At 44.2% G+C, this 17436-nt stretch overlaps 1 protein-coding gene across 4 annotated transcripts in view; it reads right to left on the bottom strand.

The window, feature by feature from the left end:
* LOC129168651 (roundabout homolog 1-like) overlaps positions 1–17436 on the bottom strand; it is a 174540-nt gene that overhangs the window by 80914 nt on the left and 76190 nt on the right. For all 4 annotated transcript variants that reach the window (XM_054754142.1, XM_054754140.1, XM_054754141.1 and 1 more), the window contains one exon: positions 8904–9230. In XM_054754142.1, the coding sequence (XP_054610117.1) occupies positions 8904–9230 (327 nt within the window). The remainder of the gene's footprint in view (positions 1–8903; positions 9231–17436) is intronic.

Consider the following 17436-nt stretch of genomic DNA (forward strand, 5'->3'; position numbering starts at 1 on the left):
AGCGTCTGATTGTTATAGGACTGCGCTCGGCACCAGTAAAGACCAGTAGAGGATGGTCCGTGTCTTGACAGACAGTTGATGAGATCAATGTTGATGACATGTCTTTGAGTTTACTACTTGATGTTTTTGTTCCATGAGCCTCAGGATGTTTGAAGAAGTTTGAGATGATTGTCTTACTGCGTCCAACCTCAGCAGCCACGGCACACTGCCTTGCTGCCTTAGGCCTTGCTTATGCAGCTCAACAATCCCACCGCGTTCAAAGAGAGAAAGCCTTTTTGCCTTTGCCATGAAGAGATCATGACACTGTGAATGCCTGACCCTAAATCACATTCACATGTTGCACAAGGATGTGCTCTTAAACGTTTGATCAGCTGATGAACAGCAGTTTTTCAACTGCCCTTAAAATTTTGATCAGGAGTGAATTTGTATTGAGGACATGAAGGTAGTTGGTGTGAGAGAAGAGGACGCAGAAGACAGGCTTAGATGGAGGCAATTGATTCGCTGTGGCGACCCCTGAAGGGAAAAGCCCAAAGGAAAAGAAGAAGAAGAGAAGAGAAGCTCACTAACTGGTGGATCGCAGTATGAGTCCGGACCCAGGCCCGCCCATTACGGACCTGGACCTATAGTCAACTAGTTATTTAAAGTTTTCACAGGGCGCTGAGGTTTTTTTTTTTACTTTATGGTACTGTTTGATCAGCTCGGGAAATCCACTGACCAATTGCATTTGAGTTAAGCCATCCCACGTGATGCTACTCAGCCAATCAAATCTGTGCGTTGGCGCTGAATATTATGACTCTGCGTACAACGGAGACAAATGAAAGAGGAGAGAAGCAAAGCGAGTTTCCTGGAAGAGCAAGTGAGACATACACGGGAAGAAGATGGAAACAACTGACGGATACGGATAAAGTGGACAACGAGTAACGAGTGCAAGTTATGGTAAAAGAAGACAGGTTTGATTAAAAGAACAACGTTTTTGACCAAACAGACCCACTCAAGTCTGAACTCACAGAAAATAAGCAGTCTCAGAGCACAATATGAACAACCCACCCCAATCCTGATCCTGTAGGTCAGTGGTTCTCAACCCTAACCCAGGGGTGTCCAAAGTGCGGCACAAGAACCTTTTTCTGCCCGCAGCTTGTATTTTATCTTTGGGAGTGTGGGTTGGACCTGGCTGTACCTGGGCCTATTTACTCCTCCACATTGCCAGGAGCCAGAAGAGGTGCTCGGGCATCTGGTCAGGATGCCTCCCATACGCCTCCCTAAGCAGATGTTCAGGGCACGTCTGACTGGTAAAAGGCCTTGGGGCACATTGGAGAGACTATGTTTCTCAACTGGCCTGGGAACGCCTCAAGATCTGCCGGGAGGGGCCGCACGTCGGATAAGCAGAAGAAGATGGATGGATGGATTTGAATTTTAGTTGAATACCCCTGTTCTAGACGGGAATAATTGGTTGCTAGAGAGGGATAATGTAAACCAAGTCTGTTTCAGTTCCAAAGAGAAAAGGACTATACTGAATGTACATTACACAATGTGAGCTCAACAGGCGGGTGGCTGCGGGGTATGCAGTGATGCAGACTCTGCATCGGTCCATTCTGGTGAAGAAGAAAGGCACAACTTTGAATTTACCGGTGAATTTTCCTACCCTCACCTATGGTCATGAGCTTTGGGTAGTGAGCGAAAGGACAAGATCGAGGGTGCAAGCGGCCCAGATGAGTTTTCTTCTTAGGGTGGCTGGGCTCCCCCTTAATGATAAGGTGACAAGCACTGTCATCTGGGAGAAACTCGGAGTACAACCGCTGCTCCTTCGCATTGAGAGGAGCCGGATGAGGTGGCTCGGGCATCTGGTCAGGACTCCTCCCCAGGGAGGTGTTTAGGGCACGTCCGACCGGTACGAGGCTTCGAGGAAGACCCAGGACACGCTGGAGAGACTGTGTCTCTACTGGCCTGGGAACGCCTTGGGATCTGCCAGGAGGAGCTGTACCTCGGATAAGCGGAAGAAGATGCATGGATAGATGAACCTACTTGAATTTAGTTGAATACCCCTGTTCTAGACGGAACTAACCGGGTGCTAGGGAAGGATGCTGTAAACCAAGTCCCCTTCTGTACTGAATGTACATAGCACACCCATGACCCATGTGTTCCTCGTCAGAACCTCTCACATCCTCTCTTCTCTCTCTCTTAACTAAACTCCAGTCTAAACAAACTATTCCCCTGCGTGCTGACACCACGGCACAAATGCGGCTCTTGGAAACATTGAGCGTGGAGGAATCAAGTGAAATTGTTTGGACGATGCTTACAGCACGCTCGCGTCAGTCTCCACATCATAAACACAATCCAGCTGTCGCTGGCGCGTGATTTGCTGAGTGATCAAACCACACTGCAACAGTATAAAACAGGACAGGAACAAGAGGCTAGCAAACATTCCCAGTCTGTCAGAAGCAATGCGAAATACTCAGTGATTCCTGCCTAGTGGCTTTGGATGAAGGGCGTGCGTTTGTCAGTCAAACAATATCACTCCTCATCCATATGGAGGGAAAATGACTATTTTCCTCCGAGATAGCGTGATGCCTTCTACTTAGAATCTTTGATTGCATTTATCCGCAGTCTCCAGTTAGGATGCTGTCAGTGACAGTGACAGCTATTTGAAGTGGGAAGTCATTAGTTAATGGAGAGGGGCTGGCAAGAGAGGGAACCTGACCTCGAAGAATGTGCCGTCTTCATGCGCTCGCTCGTCGACGCCGAAAGATTCCAATCAAAGAGGAGCGGACAGGGAGGCGGGCCGGGGGTCCCGCCTCATGCTGTCAACTTCTCAGCCTGACTGAGCCATGCATATCCCATGATCCACTTCAGAGAGTGTGTTCACTTCACTGAACACGTCCATCATGTTAATGCATCCGCCTAATTACCAGAATGTTTTTCTGCTGCCTTCATTTGACGCCTGCAAGGCTACTTTCAGGGATGTTCAAATATAAATGCATGGACACTGAGCTGGCTGCCCCCCCTGGTATTTCTACACCAGTCGTTAATAAACACAGTGGATTTGTTGATATTGTTAATGGCAAAACTAATAAAAAAAATGATTTCTAGAATTTATTCTGCCCTACAAGAAGAGAAAGGCCTCTCTAGATGTGTGTGAAAAGTATAGGTGCATGGGGAAATAAAGCTAACTGAAGAAGACTGGACAAAGACATGTAAAACACAACATACCACGTCTAGTTCCCCATTGTGGAGAACATGTATATGGAACAGTAACCTCAGGTTATATTTTGGGCAAATATAAAACAACAAACCCCACTGTGGGCATGGTATACACGTATATTTAGTGTATATTGTGTTTTCTGGAGCTGTCCAATTATCTTCTTGTGGTGGAAAATTCCCGTTAGCAGCGGGGAAGACAGAAAATAAACTGCTCAACGACCTATTTGTATTTATTCCCCCCCCCCCCCCCCCCCCCCCCCCCCCCCCCCCCCCCCCCGCATGGGACAGAAGCATAGTTATGCAGACATTATCAGGACTTTATCAGGTGCAAGGACGTATTCTGGGTCCATCAGAAGCTGTTGGCATGAAAACGCCATTGGAGAAATTTGTTTTTGGAGACTGGAGGTCTGAAGCCACGAGTAAATAGTCATAACAAAGCATAGTTTGTTCTTCCAGCAAATCAGTGTGACATTAAGCTACACTATATTAGCAGAAATACTCTGTTTGTTGAAAACAATTGGCCTACTGGTAAATAGAAGCTTTCCATTCCATCCTCGTGTCGGGCAGACATTTTTTCTGCAATTCGCCAAACCATGAGAATCAAGATAAATCCTACTTTTGAGGGTGTACAATATACTCGGGAAATATATCTGATGAAGTCAGAAGAGGGGATATTTACTGGCTGGCAAGAGAGTGAAGAGTGAAGAGAGAGCTGAGCTGGAAGGCAAAGCTCTCAATTAACCGGTCCATCTATGTTCCCACCCTCGCCTATGATCAGGAGCTTTGGGTCGTGACCGAAAGAAGGAGATGGCGGATACAAGCGGCTGAAATGAGTTTCCTCCGTAGGGTGGCTGGACTCACCCTAAGAGAGAGGGTGAGGAGCTCAGAGTAGAACCGCTGCTCCTTCACATGGAGAGGAGCCAGTTGAGGTGGCTCGGGCATCTGGTCTGGATACCTCCCAGACGCCTCCCTGGTGAGGTGTTCTGGGCATGCTCGGCTGGGAGAAGGCCCCAGGGGAGACCTAGGACACGCTGGAGGGATTATGTCTCACAGCTGGCCTGGGAACACCTTGGTGTCCTCCCGGTGGAGCTGGAGGAGGTGGCCAGGAACCGCTGCCCCCGTGACTGGGACCCAAATAAGCGGAGGAAAATGGAATGGAATTACTGGCAGGTAGTAAGAATGCAAAAACTAAAAAAAGGGTTGTCAAAAGAACCTCCAACAATCATGGCAGATTATACTTTTACAAAGGGCCAATCAAAGATCAGCCACGGGCTGTAAATGAGCACTTCGGACACCCCTGACTTACAGACACAGAGTATCTGAGCCAGAAGCGTATTAGAACGTGTCCTGTATACTCTAGAAATACAAAATGACAAGATATACTGTATACAGGTCCATCGTTATTTGCCAGCATACTTTTACATGAATAGCTGGATGGTTGTGTGTCGCAGTGACTCTTTACTGTACTGTAGAATTGCGGCATGACCTTTAACCCTGCCACAAAACACACGTTCCTCCAGCAAATGGCAATGTCCAATTAGCTGAAGAACAGCATTTACTCCTCTCTCTTACTGAACCTAAAACCAGGTCTACTATCCAATAACCTTTGGAGTACACAGGCTGTGACTTTGCCTTCACCTCAATAAAGCGCTCGGTGATTGAATCAAGTGGCTGAGGTCAATGGGGCATATGTTCATTTCCCGGGGTCCTCCACGGTCCCTGCAGGCAGACAAAATGTGCTGAGTGTCTTCTGTGACATTTATAGGCTAGGAACTGAGTTATATGTCTTCCCCCCTCCCTTAGCTTCATTCAATTCCAGTTTGAGAGAGGGTTCCTTCAGTGTGTGTTTGTGTATACTTACAGTACACAGCATTTCACCCCTGTGGTCACGCTTCAGGCGCCAGCACATTCCGCATCCGTCACTGTCTCTACCACATCACCTCAATTTTCTGCAAACAAGTTTCGCTTTCCAAAGCCTTGAAGGACAGACAACACGTCTCGCTCCCGCTCGTCTGCCTCTGTCACTTCTTCCCTGCTCTCGTCGTTTTACATCTGTCAGGCTCGCGCGCTGTCTTTTGTCAGCCGTCGTCCCTGGTTGTCACTACGTCGCCGCTATTTCACTTAAATCAGAGAATCCCACTTCAAATGCTGAAATCCATTCATTCATTCACTTTCTATGCCGCTTGTCCCCACTATGGATGCCTATCCCAGCTCCAGCTGACTTCAGGCGACAGGCGGGGTCCACCCTGGACTGGTGGCCAGCCAATGGCAGGGCACATATAGACAAACAGTCACATTCATACCTATGGACCATTTAGAGTCTCCAATGAAGCTAACATGCATGTTTTTTAAATAAATGTTTTTGGAAACCCGAGTACCCGGAGAAAACCCCAAGCTCGCACGCGGTGAACATGCGAACTCCACACAGAGATGCCCGAACGGAGATGACTGTGTGGCCAACATGCGGACCACCATGCAGCCGGAAATGGGACATATGTATTCGAAATCAATAACAAAAATTCTTTCAAAATAAATAACAAATATCGCCCAAAGTCAGCTGGGATAGGCTCCGGGCATTCCCCTGCGACCCTAATGACGAGAAGCGGCGTAGAAAGTGGATGGCTGGATAAATAGTAAATAAAATACAGTTCTTAAAGGGTCCCTGACATAATTTGTCAGCTTTGCTGAAATATGTAACATATTGTTTGTAATTATATTCTACTGCACATTGTTTAGTTTTGAAATTGAACGGTAAATTCACATTTGAATTCGCATTCAATCTCATTTCAGGAAGTGACGCCATAGGAGTACCATCATTCAGCTACACAAACGTGGCGGTGTACGAGACGAGGATGTTTACAGTGATTATAGCGAAGACTTGAGCCATGTGCCATAGTTTTTGAGGAGGAAGAAACATTTGGAGATGAAATGGAGAACTTGCAGAACATGGACTTAGGCCTTGAGACATGGAGATGAAGACTGACCGCCTTTGAAACACAGAAAGGTAAGTGTAAACTACTCTTATCCTTCAAATATTGTTTAAAATTTGGCTTCTTAATGAGTGTAAAGGGTCTTTTATTTTTATTTATATTTCGTCTCAGCTGCACCTGCCCCCCACAGTTAAAATATCGCTGTGAAAAGATGTTGATATAACAGGTATAATGCTTTCCAGCCTTGTTGCTATTGTGGAATAGTGTTTAGAAGACATTATGTAAACAAGACATGACTTACTCTGTTCTATGGCAACTTTGACGTCGTTCTTCTTGTCTTCTTTTTCCTGTGTACCGCCAGAAAAGCATCCTTTTTCAAAATATATTTATACCGTACTTGAACACTTTTAAGGTGTTCCTTCATAGCAGTCATCAAGAACAGAAATGGGCGTCCATCCATCTGTCTCTCGTTCTCTGGACTTGTTTTGTCCATTCTTGTCTTAAACCTTCCTCTTTTGGAAAAGATAATAAACTTACAGAATCACTGAAATATGATGAACATCCAGCAGCAACACAACTTTTTATCATGACTACTATTTTGATGAAAAATATACTGAACCAAAAATCGTTTTAAAAAAATCGAACAATGTAGAACATAATTCCAAACAATATAACATATTTAAGCAAAGTTGATGAATCATGTCAGGGACTCTTTAACCACACACGATTAAACGTGGAAGCAGCAAGATCAATCCCACCTTTCATACCACAGCACAGATTCACACGCTCTTCTAACAACTCCTTGACTCAGCAGAATGTACTGAAAGGAGTTTGTGTCGTACTAGTCAGCCCCATGGTGACCCGTGATGACGAGACAAGGAGACATAACTCATCCAACAAGTCCTCTCTGTGTTCTAGCTCGGCCTTAGAAGCTGGCAGTAAATTTAGTTAACTCCACAAGTAATAAAACTTCACCCTTGGGGGGCTTAGCCCTCTCTGGGTCGGTGTGCTGATCCAGCATTATCATGATACCGTTTGACCTTCTTTCATTAGAATTCAAAAGGGGGAAACTGATACTAGACAGGTATTATTATTCTCCAACATTTGCGAAATGTTTGCCCTGCAGCATAGTTGGAGCTGACACAGCTTGGAGAGCACCAAAGGATGAGAGGCTCTCAAGCATCTGAAGGTTGCAAGTGTTAAATCTCACCAACAGCTCTTCAATCTTTGACTGCATTCTTTGCTTTAGTTGTTACTCAAGTGAGTCCGCAAAGGAAGAGCCACAAACTCCTTTGAGATTCACACTCCATCTGGCCAAACCTTCTTCTGATGGTTGTAAGACGTGACCTTTAGCCTATGCCCTCTGCTCGCTTCTCCACAGGCTTCACTCCACCACCGGTGCTAATGTACACACGCACACGCACGTGAAAGGCTGTTTAGGTCGCAACGACACACGCTTGACTCTTTACGTCGGCACTGTCACCTGTTAGGAACACACGTAGGCCTTGTCAAAACCTGCAGACTAAAGCTGACACACAGCTGCTGCATGACTGACAGGTGCGTCACACAGTCGCCTCCCTCGTCCCCTCATCTAAGAAGTCACCTGCAGAACTTCTTTTTTTTAGCGGGAAAGATAGACTCTTCTTTTGTAAATTTGACTTCATCAATACTAACATCACGAGGTACTATTTAGCAAAACACTATTATTTACACACATGCATCATCACTATCAAAAGTAGGGGTGCACCATAGTTGTCGATATGGCCGATATCAGGGAACTGTGACCTCATGCCGATAAATCTGATAACATTAAAAATAGTTCCCATAACTCATCATTTAAAAAAAACAACCCAATGAGGTGAGACCCGTACTGTGCGGGTGAGCAAATCAAGCGCTCCTTTTGTCTCCTGCCGTAACTTCCCCTGAGCTTACTTGTAACTCAGTTTCCAAGGAAGACATTTCAGGTGCTCGTTGTACCAAACGCTTCGCCATGAGGGGAAAAAAAAAACATTGAGCACACAAAAAAACCTTACCAGCTGCCTGAAACACCAGCGTCATGGCGCGTTTGCCAGAGACCTCCATGGCGTCACACCAGCTGCTTGGAGCATGTGTCCGAATACAGTGCACCTTGCTGGGCCACAGCAGGTGGCTCCTCCTCCTCCTGGACGCCTCCCTGGTGAGGTGTTCCAGGCATGCCCAGCCGGGAGGAGGGTCCGAGGCAGACCCAGGACACGCTGGAGGGATTATGCCTCACAGCTGGCCTGGGAACACCCTGGTGTCCTCCCGGTGGAACTGGAAGAGGTGGCCGGGAAAGTCTGGACTGCTGCCCCCACAACCCGGACCCAGATAAGCAGAATAAAATGGATGGATGGGAGTCACCCCCCCAAAGCTATAAACCAGGGGTAAACACTGATATAGCGCAGTTTGCTGGCTGACTGTAACACCTCCACCCCCTTTTCCCCATCCCCTGGTGCAAGTTGTAAAGTGTGCCCATTTGTGCCTATGTTGCAGAGGCTTTTGCCAGTCCCACACTGTACTCCCTCATAGCAGCATAGTTTAGAGGTGTGTTTTGTTTCTCGTCCCCTCTCCTCTTGTTCTTCCCTTTCCTCGCACCTTTTTATCGCCCAGTCATCCTGTCCTGTCTACCCCCCAATCATATTGCGTGGTATGTTGTGTACTGTTTGTACAGATGGGTGATTGCACTCTGTGTCTCTGTAAGTGACGAGTAAAGGCCATTCTGATTGTGATTGTGATGAAGACACCTTGAGAACTTACTGGCTACTTCCAGCGATGCATTGTGACTGACAGCCTGTCCCAGATAGTTGCGGGCCACGCACACGTAGCTGCCATCGTCCGGCTTGCTCCTCCGTCCGTGGACAATGCGCAGGAAGAAGAGGGACCCGGTGGGCAGCAGCATGCGGTGCGAGCGGGGGTTGTCGCGGACCGTCTCGACACGCTCCCCGTCCTTGTACCATTCCACCGTGGGGGGCGGGCGGCCCTCAGCCTTACAGTTGAGAGTGGCGGGTTCCCCCTTGGACACAATGAGGTCAGAGGGGTGCTCGACGATGCGGGGAGGGGAGTCTTCCTGGCGAAGACGAGACCCTGGAGAGGAGACCACAGCCCAGTTAAGCCAACCCCCTTAAGTGCAAAATGATTTCCACGACAGTGACTCGACATGTCAAGGAAACACAAACATAAAACAAATGAAGTATCCACCCACGGATTTGACACGTGTTGATAAAAAGAGCAGCTCTGAGGGAATTAGATGAGGCGTTATTGTTATTGCTGCCAAGTATTAACATTAATGCAGTTTGACAATGTAATTACCACACAATCCTTGTCGCTCATGAGGTGTTTTCCTTTGGTTTCAGCCGTTGTAAATGAATGTGACATACTCGGGCCTTTCAAACAATGTCGAGGCCAGAGTTGTACGTTTGCCAACGTTTTCACAAAAGCATCCATCCAACCTTTGATTTTGTTTGTATTTGAATAATGACATTTTAGTTGTGTTTGAATGAACGGATGGCATTCAGTCCTAAGTCAACTGGCCTGAGCTCCACAACCCCCAACCGCAGGTTTGTGTCGGGGAACGGATGCACGGATTTAGGTCCGCAACAATTAATCCACGAGTCAATGATTAATCCAATGTTTGCCTCTTTTCTGATATATTGCGGACGAAACCACTAACTGTCTGTGCTTCATATGGATTTGTTCCATCTCGGGCCAACCTTTTTCCACCAACAAACTCACATTGAAAGAAGTCAAATTAGATTTTACTACTCTATATTTCTAATAATAAGAATTGTATTAACAAAAAATAATAATTCATGATAATATTAAATAATGAAAAATAACCATTTCAGATTTGATTTCTGTCAAAGCAAATACATTTAGCAATAAAGACTGAGTGTATTCTTGGTTTTTGTTACTTAATATAATGTAAATGGAATTTATATAACTTTTAAAACTTAATATATAAATATTTTTCATAATATTAAAAACAATAAATAAATAATAAAAAATTATAATGAAATAATAATAAAAAATTAAACTCTATTCATATTAAAAATTAAACATTATTAATTTAAAAATCTAAAAAATAAAAATTATTCAAATTTAAAAATTATTAAAAATTAAACTCTTAAAAGTTTAAACCTTTTCATTAAAAAAAATCAAAGCATATATACATTTTTAATTTTGTTATTATTTTTAGTAACATAAATATATGAAACATTTTAACAAATACAATAAATTAACAAAATTAATAATACAATACTTTTCTTTTAAGTGTCTTTTTGACGTGCATTATATCCAGGCTTTCATGGGCCACATACAAAGATATGGCGAGCCAAAGCTGGCCCCCGGGCCTTGAGTTTGACACCTGTGAACTAAGAAAATCCCGCAAGGAATAAACCTGACATGGATGCATGCACACTCCAAAATAACCTTGTCCACCACAGGTGGACATCTACCAAGGCTGGGTTCTGCAGACTTAAAGCCTCACAGGTGAGTGTGGCACCAAGCGCAGGGTGGAAACGGTAAATCCCAGCCTGGGGCAGTGTGGCGCCACCTGACTGTGTGTGCCAACGCCACCCTGGAGGAGTTCAAATCAGGCATAAATCAGGTCTAGCGCCTAACCAATCACTCGATTAATCAAAACAACACATTTCAGATTAATGGAGTAAGAAAATAGTCGTTAGTTGCAGCCCTAATTCTAACGCGACTGGGAGGAGCTCCAGAACCCCCAACTGCAGTTGGTTGGATGCCTCGATACTATGAACCATAAAATCACCTTTCGGCCCCCAGAGAGAGACTGTTCTCATGTCAACACGGTTGGTCCGTTCAAAGAAACCAGGCAGAAATGAGTCCCTGTGAGGCGAAACCGTGAGCACGTATTTCATACAGGATGTTGTATCAGTCGTGGAATCCACAAGACCGCTACTGAGAATCCTACTGTACTTTTTTAATCAGTTCCACTGAGACTTGATCAGATGGCTGGATTGGAAGTCCAGACAGAACAAAACAAGTCAGGCTGCAACTAACAATGACTTCTACAGTCCATTCATCTGAAGCTTGCTGTTTGGATTAACCCAGTGATGGGTTAGGTCCGAGACACAGCAAATCAATATAAAGCACAAACAGTTAGTGGTTTGGTACAAAACATATCAGAAAAGAGGCAAAAATCTCCCATGTCAAAGCTATTCATCCATTTTCTATACCGCTTCTCCTCATTAGGGACGCGGGGGCATGCTGGAGCCTATCCCAGATTACTCCGGGCAACAGGCGGGGTCCACCCTGGACTGGTGGCCAGCCAATGGCAGGGCACATATAGACAAACACTCACATTCATACCTATGGACCATTTAGAGTCTCCAATGAAGCTAACATGCATGTTTTTGGAATGTGGGAGGGAACCCACACACAGAACATGCAAACTCCACACAGAAATGCCCAAGGGAGAATCCAACCCAGGTCTTCCATCTCCAGACTGCGACCTGGAGGTAAGAAGGACTGGAACAAATTAGGATTTCACCAACTGTACCCGTTGATTTGTCCAAATCAAATGTCATGACATTACTACTCCCACATCACTACTACCAGGAGGACCAGAGTATAGAGGGGGAGGAGCCACCTGCTGTGGCCCAGCAAAGTGCACTGTATTCAGGCACACGCTCCGAGCAGCCAGTGTGACGCCACGGAGGACTCTGGCAAACCCTTTGCACTTTTCAAATGCCACGGCGCTGGCGATTCAGGTGGCTGATGAGGTTTTTTGTGTGCGCCATGTTTTTTTTACCCCTCATCGCGGAGCATTTGGTACAACTAGCACGCCAAATGTCTTCCTCAAAAAGTGACTGTTTGTTTACAAGTGAGCTCAGGTGAAGTTACGGGCAGTTACGGAAGTTACGTTAACATCACGGGCAGGAGTAAAGAGGAGCGCTTGATTTGTTCACTCCCACAGAACGGGTAATCTCGCCTCATTGGTGCATTTTTTTAAATTATCGGTTATTGGAGAGTTTTTTTATTTTATTGGACTCATGGGTATGACGTCATAATTCCCCTCATATCGGCCCGATGATTATCACGCACCCCTACTTACAACACAAAGATAATAGCTCTGCTTTCATGGACGACTTGGGAAATTTGAGAGGGAGAGGGTGAAATCAGAGGATATTTACATTTTTAGATGATCTACTGAACACCAAAATAGTCGTCAATGAATTGGAAAATAGATTAATCATTGATTCACTGATTAATTTGTTGCAACGCTAGTACAATTCCCATCATTTTTAACATTTTCTTTGGTAAAAATTGCTTAATTTGCAATTTCCTGATCAAATACAGGGCAGAAAGCTGAAATCAGGCTGCAGCAAACATCTCCTCTCCTCTTAAGTGTCGTAGCCCAGCCTCGCGTCTGAGTACCCTGCATTGAGTGCACTGAAAGGCGGCTGGTGCGTCAGCATGTCGCCAATATAACATTTAAGAAACATTTATAACACACAGCGGCTTTCTATAGCCTGTGTAATGTCATTGATGTAATGTCTTGCTAATCAGACAATAAATCGTCATCCTGAAAGGGGTGCTTGTCGCTGCTGTCCTTCCATAGACAGGAAAATTCAGCTTTTTTTTTAACAGCAGCTCCAGATAGAGCTAGATTTAGTACCAAGTTAAATGCATAAAAAATATTTTCATTTTTGTGAATTTGATTGCCAAGATGGAGGATTTTCTATCCAAGTTCAACAGAAGGTAATCAGAGATACTTTATGTGCCTCGCACATCTCCAGCAAGCACGTCCACTTCAAATTATAGACACTTATTAGCACTATACTCCAACTGTGGCTACCCGAGTAAGATATCACCTGTTACATTTGGCAACCTTACCCCCAGCATGCCCGCTCCAACAAAGGAATAAACAAGGCAGCCCCCGTGGTCTCCAGTCCCTGTTTACAGGCTACATGCGGCTTTCCTTGCTCTTAATTGTGCTGGGCGGCTGCCTGCGGGTGTTAGCCAGCTCCCTGGAAAAACAGACATGCGATATCAGCCCACCGCAAGCGGGGCCTCGCAACATCGAGTCTTATCTGCAAACGGCCAGCAGCCAGCAGCAAAATCAGTATGCAAAAACCTGCACAAATGAGTACATAAATATACAACCAAGGTCATTTGTTGCACCTGTGCCCTTACAAATATGTTGTTTCTTTTTCCGTCAGTCACGCCTGAGGCAACGCTGTTGGCTTAAAGATCTGGGGAAAGGCGAGGAAGAAGACCCAGCAAAAAAAAGGAAAGGGATGCGGTTTCATCACTGCAAAGTGGGGTGAGGAGACCCTCAAGAGAGTTAAAAGAATGCTGATGTATGATAAAATATGCAACCAGACATTAGAGTTGTGTAAGCTTGATGAAAAGTCAGGGTGGAAAGGTGGAAAAATGATCTGATAACGGGGGGGGGGAGTACAGCAGGGGCTTGAAATAACAACCCAAGAGCTCTGAGATCATGCTAATAACATGTGACAAATATCCGTGTAATTTTACGCCACGCCGGTGGTCTTGAATGAACCCACCCCGGTGAAAATGAACAGAATAATACGACAAGCATGGCGGAAGAGTAAGATGAGCGCATCCAGACTAGAGAGGAACACATCACGGTCCCACCAAGGTTCGCTTTGAGTGTGAGCCACAGGCAGTCATGGTTACCCTCGGTGAAGCCAAATGTAATATCACCTCAGCATATCACTACATTCACTTTCTACTCTTTTACGTCAGGAGTCCAGATGCCAAGTGGAAATCTGAGAACACTATCGTATACTTTTGGATCCCTCGTTGGAAATGTGCTTTCAAGACAAACAAAAAGAAAGTCCACTGCATGCAGTACATATTTTCTGATTTTATTTTTTACTATAAATCCATTTTTTAAAGTGAAAATGTAACTAAATAATAGTAATAAAATTAATATATACGACTATTTAAAAAAACATTTAAAAAATGAATGAAATAAAAAAATAAGTGTCTGATTTTTTTTCATTTTTCATATTTTACTACTATATCTAATATAAAATAAATACATAAAAACTACAAATATAAATAAATAATGGTAATAAAATTAAAATACTGTGTATAAATAATAATAAAAAATAAATAATAAAATCATGTCTTAGAAATTTTTTTATATTTTTACTATATATATTATAAATTAAATATATTTAAAAAACATAAATAATGGTAACACAATTAAAATACTGTGTACATATTTATTTTTATTTGAAATAACACAAAAAATATTAAAATAAGAAAAAAATAAGTGTTTTTTTTTATATATTACTACTATATATACTATAAAAAATATATTTTAAATTAATAAAATGCATAGACATAAATGTAATACAAATAAAATACTGTGCGTATAAATAATTAAAAAAAACAAAATAAAATCATAAAATAATTTCAAGAAATAAGTATCTTTGACTTTTTTATATTTTATTACAAGATACTAGAAAATAAATATATTTAAAAATAAATAAAAATTTATATAAAAACAGTAATAAAATGAAAATACTGTGTGTATAAATGAATATATTTTTAAATCATACTAAAAATAATGTAAAAAGTAAGTGTCTCTTGGATTTGCATTTTTTTCGCGGGCCACATAAAACAATATGAGGGGCCGAATCTGGCACGCGGGCCTTGAGTTTGACACCTGTGTACTAAGAGAATCCCACAAGGAATAAACCTTCAGACATGGTGTCTGACATGGACGCATGTCGACCGCAGGTGGACATCTACCAAGGCTGGGTTCTGCAGACTTAAAGCCTTACAGGTGAGTGTGGCACCAAGCGCAGGGTGGAAATGGTAAATCCCAGCCTGGGGCAGTGTGGCGCCACCTGACTGTGTGTGCCAACGCCACCCTGGAGGAGTTCAAATCAGGCCCAGCGAATAAAGCCGGGCAGTTTTTTGTGGGGTCCTTAGCAGGGAGCAGTGAATGCGACGGCGTGTCTTGTTAAGCACACCCACGTTTGCCTCAGGCGAGGTAATTACATTTTCTTCTTGTGAACAATAAGCTGCAAGGTGGATCAAAGTCCACATTTTCAGCAGCAAGATAGAGATGTGCACAAGCGTGGAAGAGCTACCGCATATTCAAAGTATATAGCAGGCCGATCCTACATGTTTTTATGGGCCTGCAAGCAAGGTATGCCAAGTAATGGACCAACAAAGTTAAAAACCGGCCACTTGATTAGGTAGCCCTTTCAGCCCACATCGTGCAAAGAACCCCCACACGTTATATGACCAGATGGATATCGATGGGGGGAAGCGCCCTACTTGTATTTGGTAATATTCAGGGTTGCGACTGGATATCCCGTTTGGCAAGCGAGAGATACGACTGCCCCACTGATGGAATAGAATCTGCCATAAATACTTTTCATTATTCATCAACTGTAAAGACACGCAAGACTAGCATAAGGTTGACAGTCCGTCTCTTAACACGAGGGCCTGGGCTGCCGGAGAAACGACTGCCGGGCTTGCTCCGTAGTTTAGCATGACTGAAGATGTGCTAGCTAGTCACGGGAAAGATTTTCAACACATCAGCAAAACAACCCACGAAAAGCAGCAGGCCCAGACAGCATCTCAGGACGTGCACTTCGGGTTTGCTCATCAGAGCTAGCTGATGTGCTTGCTGACATATTTAACCTGTCGCTTGCACAAGCATCTGTACCGACCTGCTTTAAGTCTACCACCATAGTGCCCGTACCCAAGAAGAGCAACGTGACCTGCTTGAATGACTATCGCCCTATAGCACTCACTCCTATTGTTATGAAGTGCTTTGAAAGGATAGTCATGACCCACATCAAAAAGAGCATCCCAGCAACTGTGGACCCTCTACAGTTTGCATATCGCCAGAACCGGTCCACGGATGATGCAGTCAACACTGCCATCCACACAGCCCTTTCTCACCTACAGGGCCAGGACACATATGTCAGATTGCTATTTATAGACTATAGCTCTGCTTTTAACACAGTCAGCCCCCACAAACTCACAGATAAGCTCCTCACACTTGGCCTGTCACCCTCCCTCTGTAACTGGGTGTTTAACTTTCTAACAGGCAGGCCCCAGTCAGTCAGAGTCCACAATCGCACATCCAGCTCAAGAATTGTGAGCACTGGGACCCCACAGGGGTGTGTGCTGAGTCCGCTCCTCTACACGCTCTTCACCTACGATTGCGTGGCCTCCCAGAACAACACCAGCATCATTAAATTTGCGGATGACACTACAGTCCTCGGACTGATCACTGGTGGTGTTGAAACGTCATACAGAAGAGAGGTGGCGGACCTCATAGCTTGGTGTCATGATAACAATCTCCTTCTCAATACAGATAAGACTAAAGAGATGATCATCGACCCAAGAACAAGGGAAAAGGAGCCGCATAGACCCCTGTTTATTGATGAGACTGAGGTGGAGAGCGTGAACACCTTCAAGTTCCTTGGCACACACATCAGCGAGGACCTCACCTGGTCTCACAACACCCAACAAATTCTGAAGAAGTCCCAAAGGAGACTGTACTTCCTGAGAAGACTGAGGAAATTTGGCATGTCCACCACAATCCTGAGTTGCTTCTACAGATGCACTATCGAAAGTGTCCTTACCGCCTCCATCACTGTTTGGTACGGTAACTGTACAACACGTGATAGGAAGGCACTGCTTATGTTCTTATTCTTTTTCTTGTGTTTTCTTTCTTTTCTTGGGAGAATGAACAGAATAAGAATTTCATTGCGTAGTATAACTGCTGTTTTACTATGCATATGACAATAAAACTCTTGAATCTTGAATCTTGAATACGTACATTACAGCGCTCTCATTGAAGACAGGAACAACATCCAATTAAAAGCATTAAATGAATACAGAGCCACCATCCACATTTCTTTTTGGCGGATCTTTGTTATAGATTGGCAGCTTCTCCATGTTGTGGGTAAAGATGTCATTCCTACTGTTTGATGTAGCTGGGACTTCAGTGTGGAGCCAATCCACGTCTTAATACCACCACGATCATGTAACAATTATACAAACCATCAACAACAAACAAAAACGCAACACATTGTGCACGCAATAAAATAAATCCCACTCACTGGTGAGCACTGGTCTGGAAGATTTCCTAAGGAACTCACTTATTTGTCATGTTCACGTGGTGATGCTTTCAAGCGCATTGGTAACTTTGACCGTTAGGAAATGAAACAATAGGAAATGCTGACTCATGAGCTCACCAAGGACCAGCTAGCTGGCTTTGTGGGGTGAATCTGAAAATCTGACAGAAACAGCTGCTAATAGT

Source organism: Dunckerocampus dactyliophorus, chromosome 16 (genome assembly GCF_027744805.1).
Source record: "Dunckerocampus dactyliophorus isolate RoL2022-P2 chromosome 16, RoL_Ddac_1.1, whole genome shotgun sequence".
NCBI lineage: Eukaryota > Metazoa > Chordata > Actinopteri > Syngnathiformes > Syngnathidae > Dunckerocampus > Dunckerocampus dactyliophorus.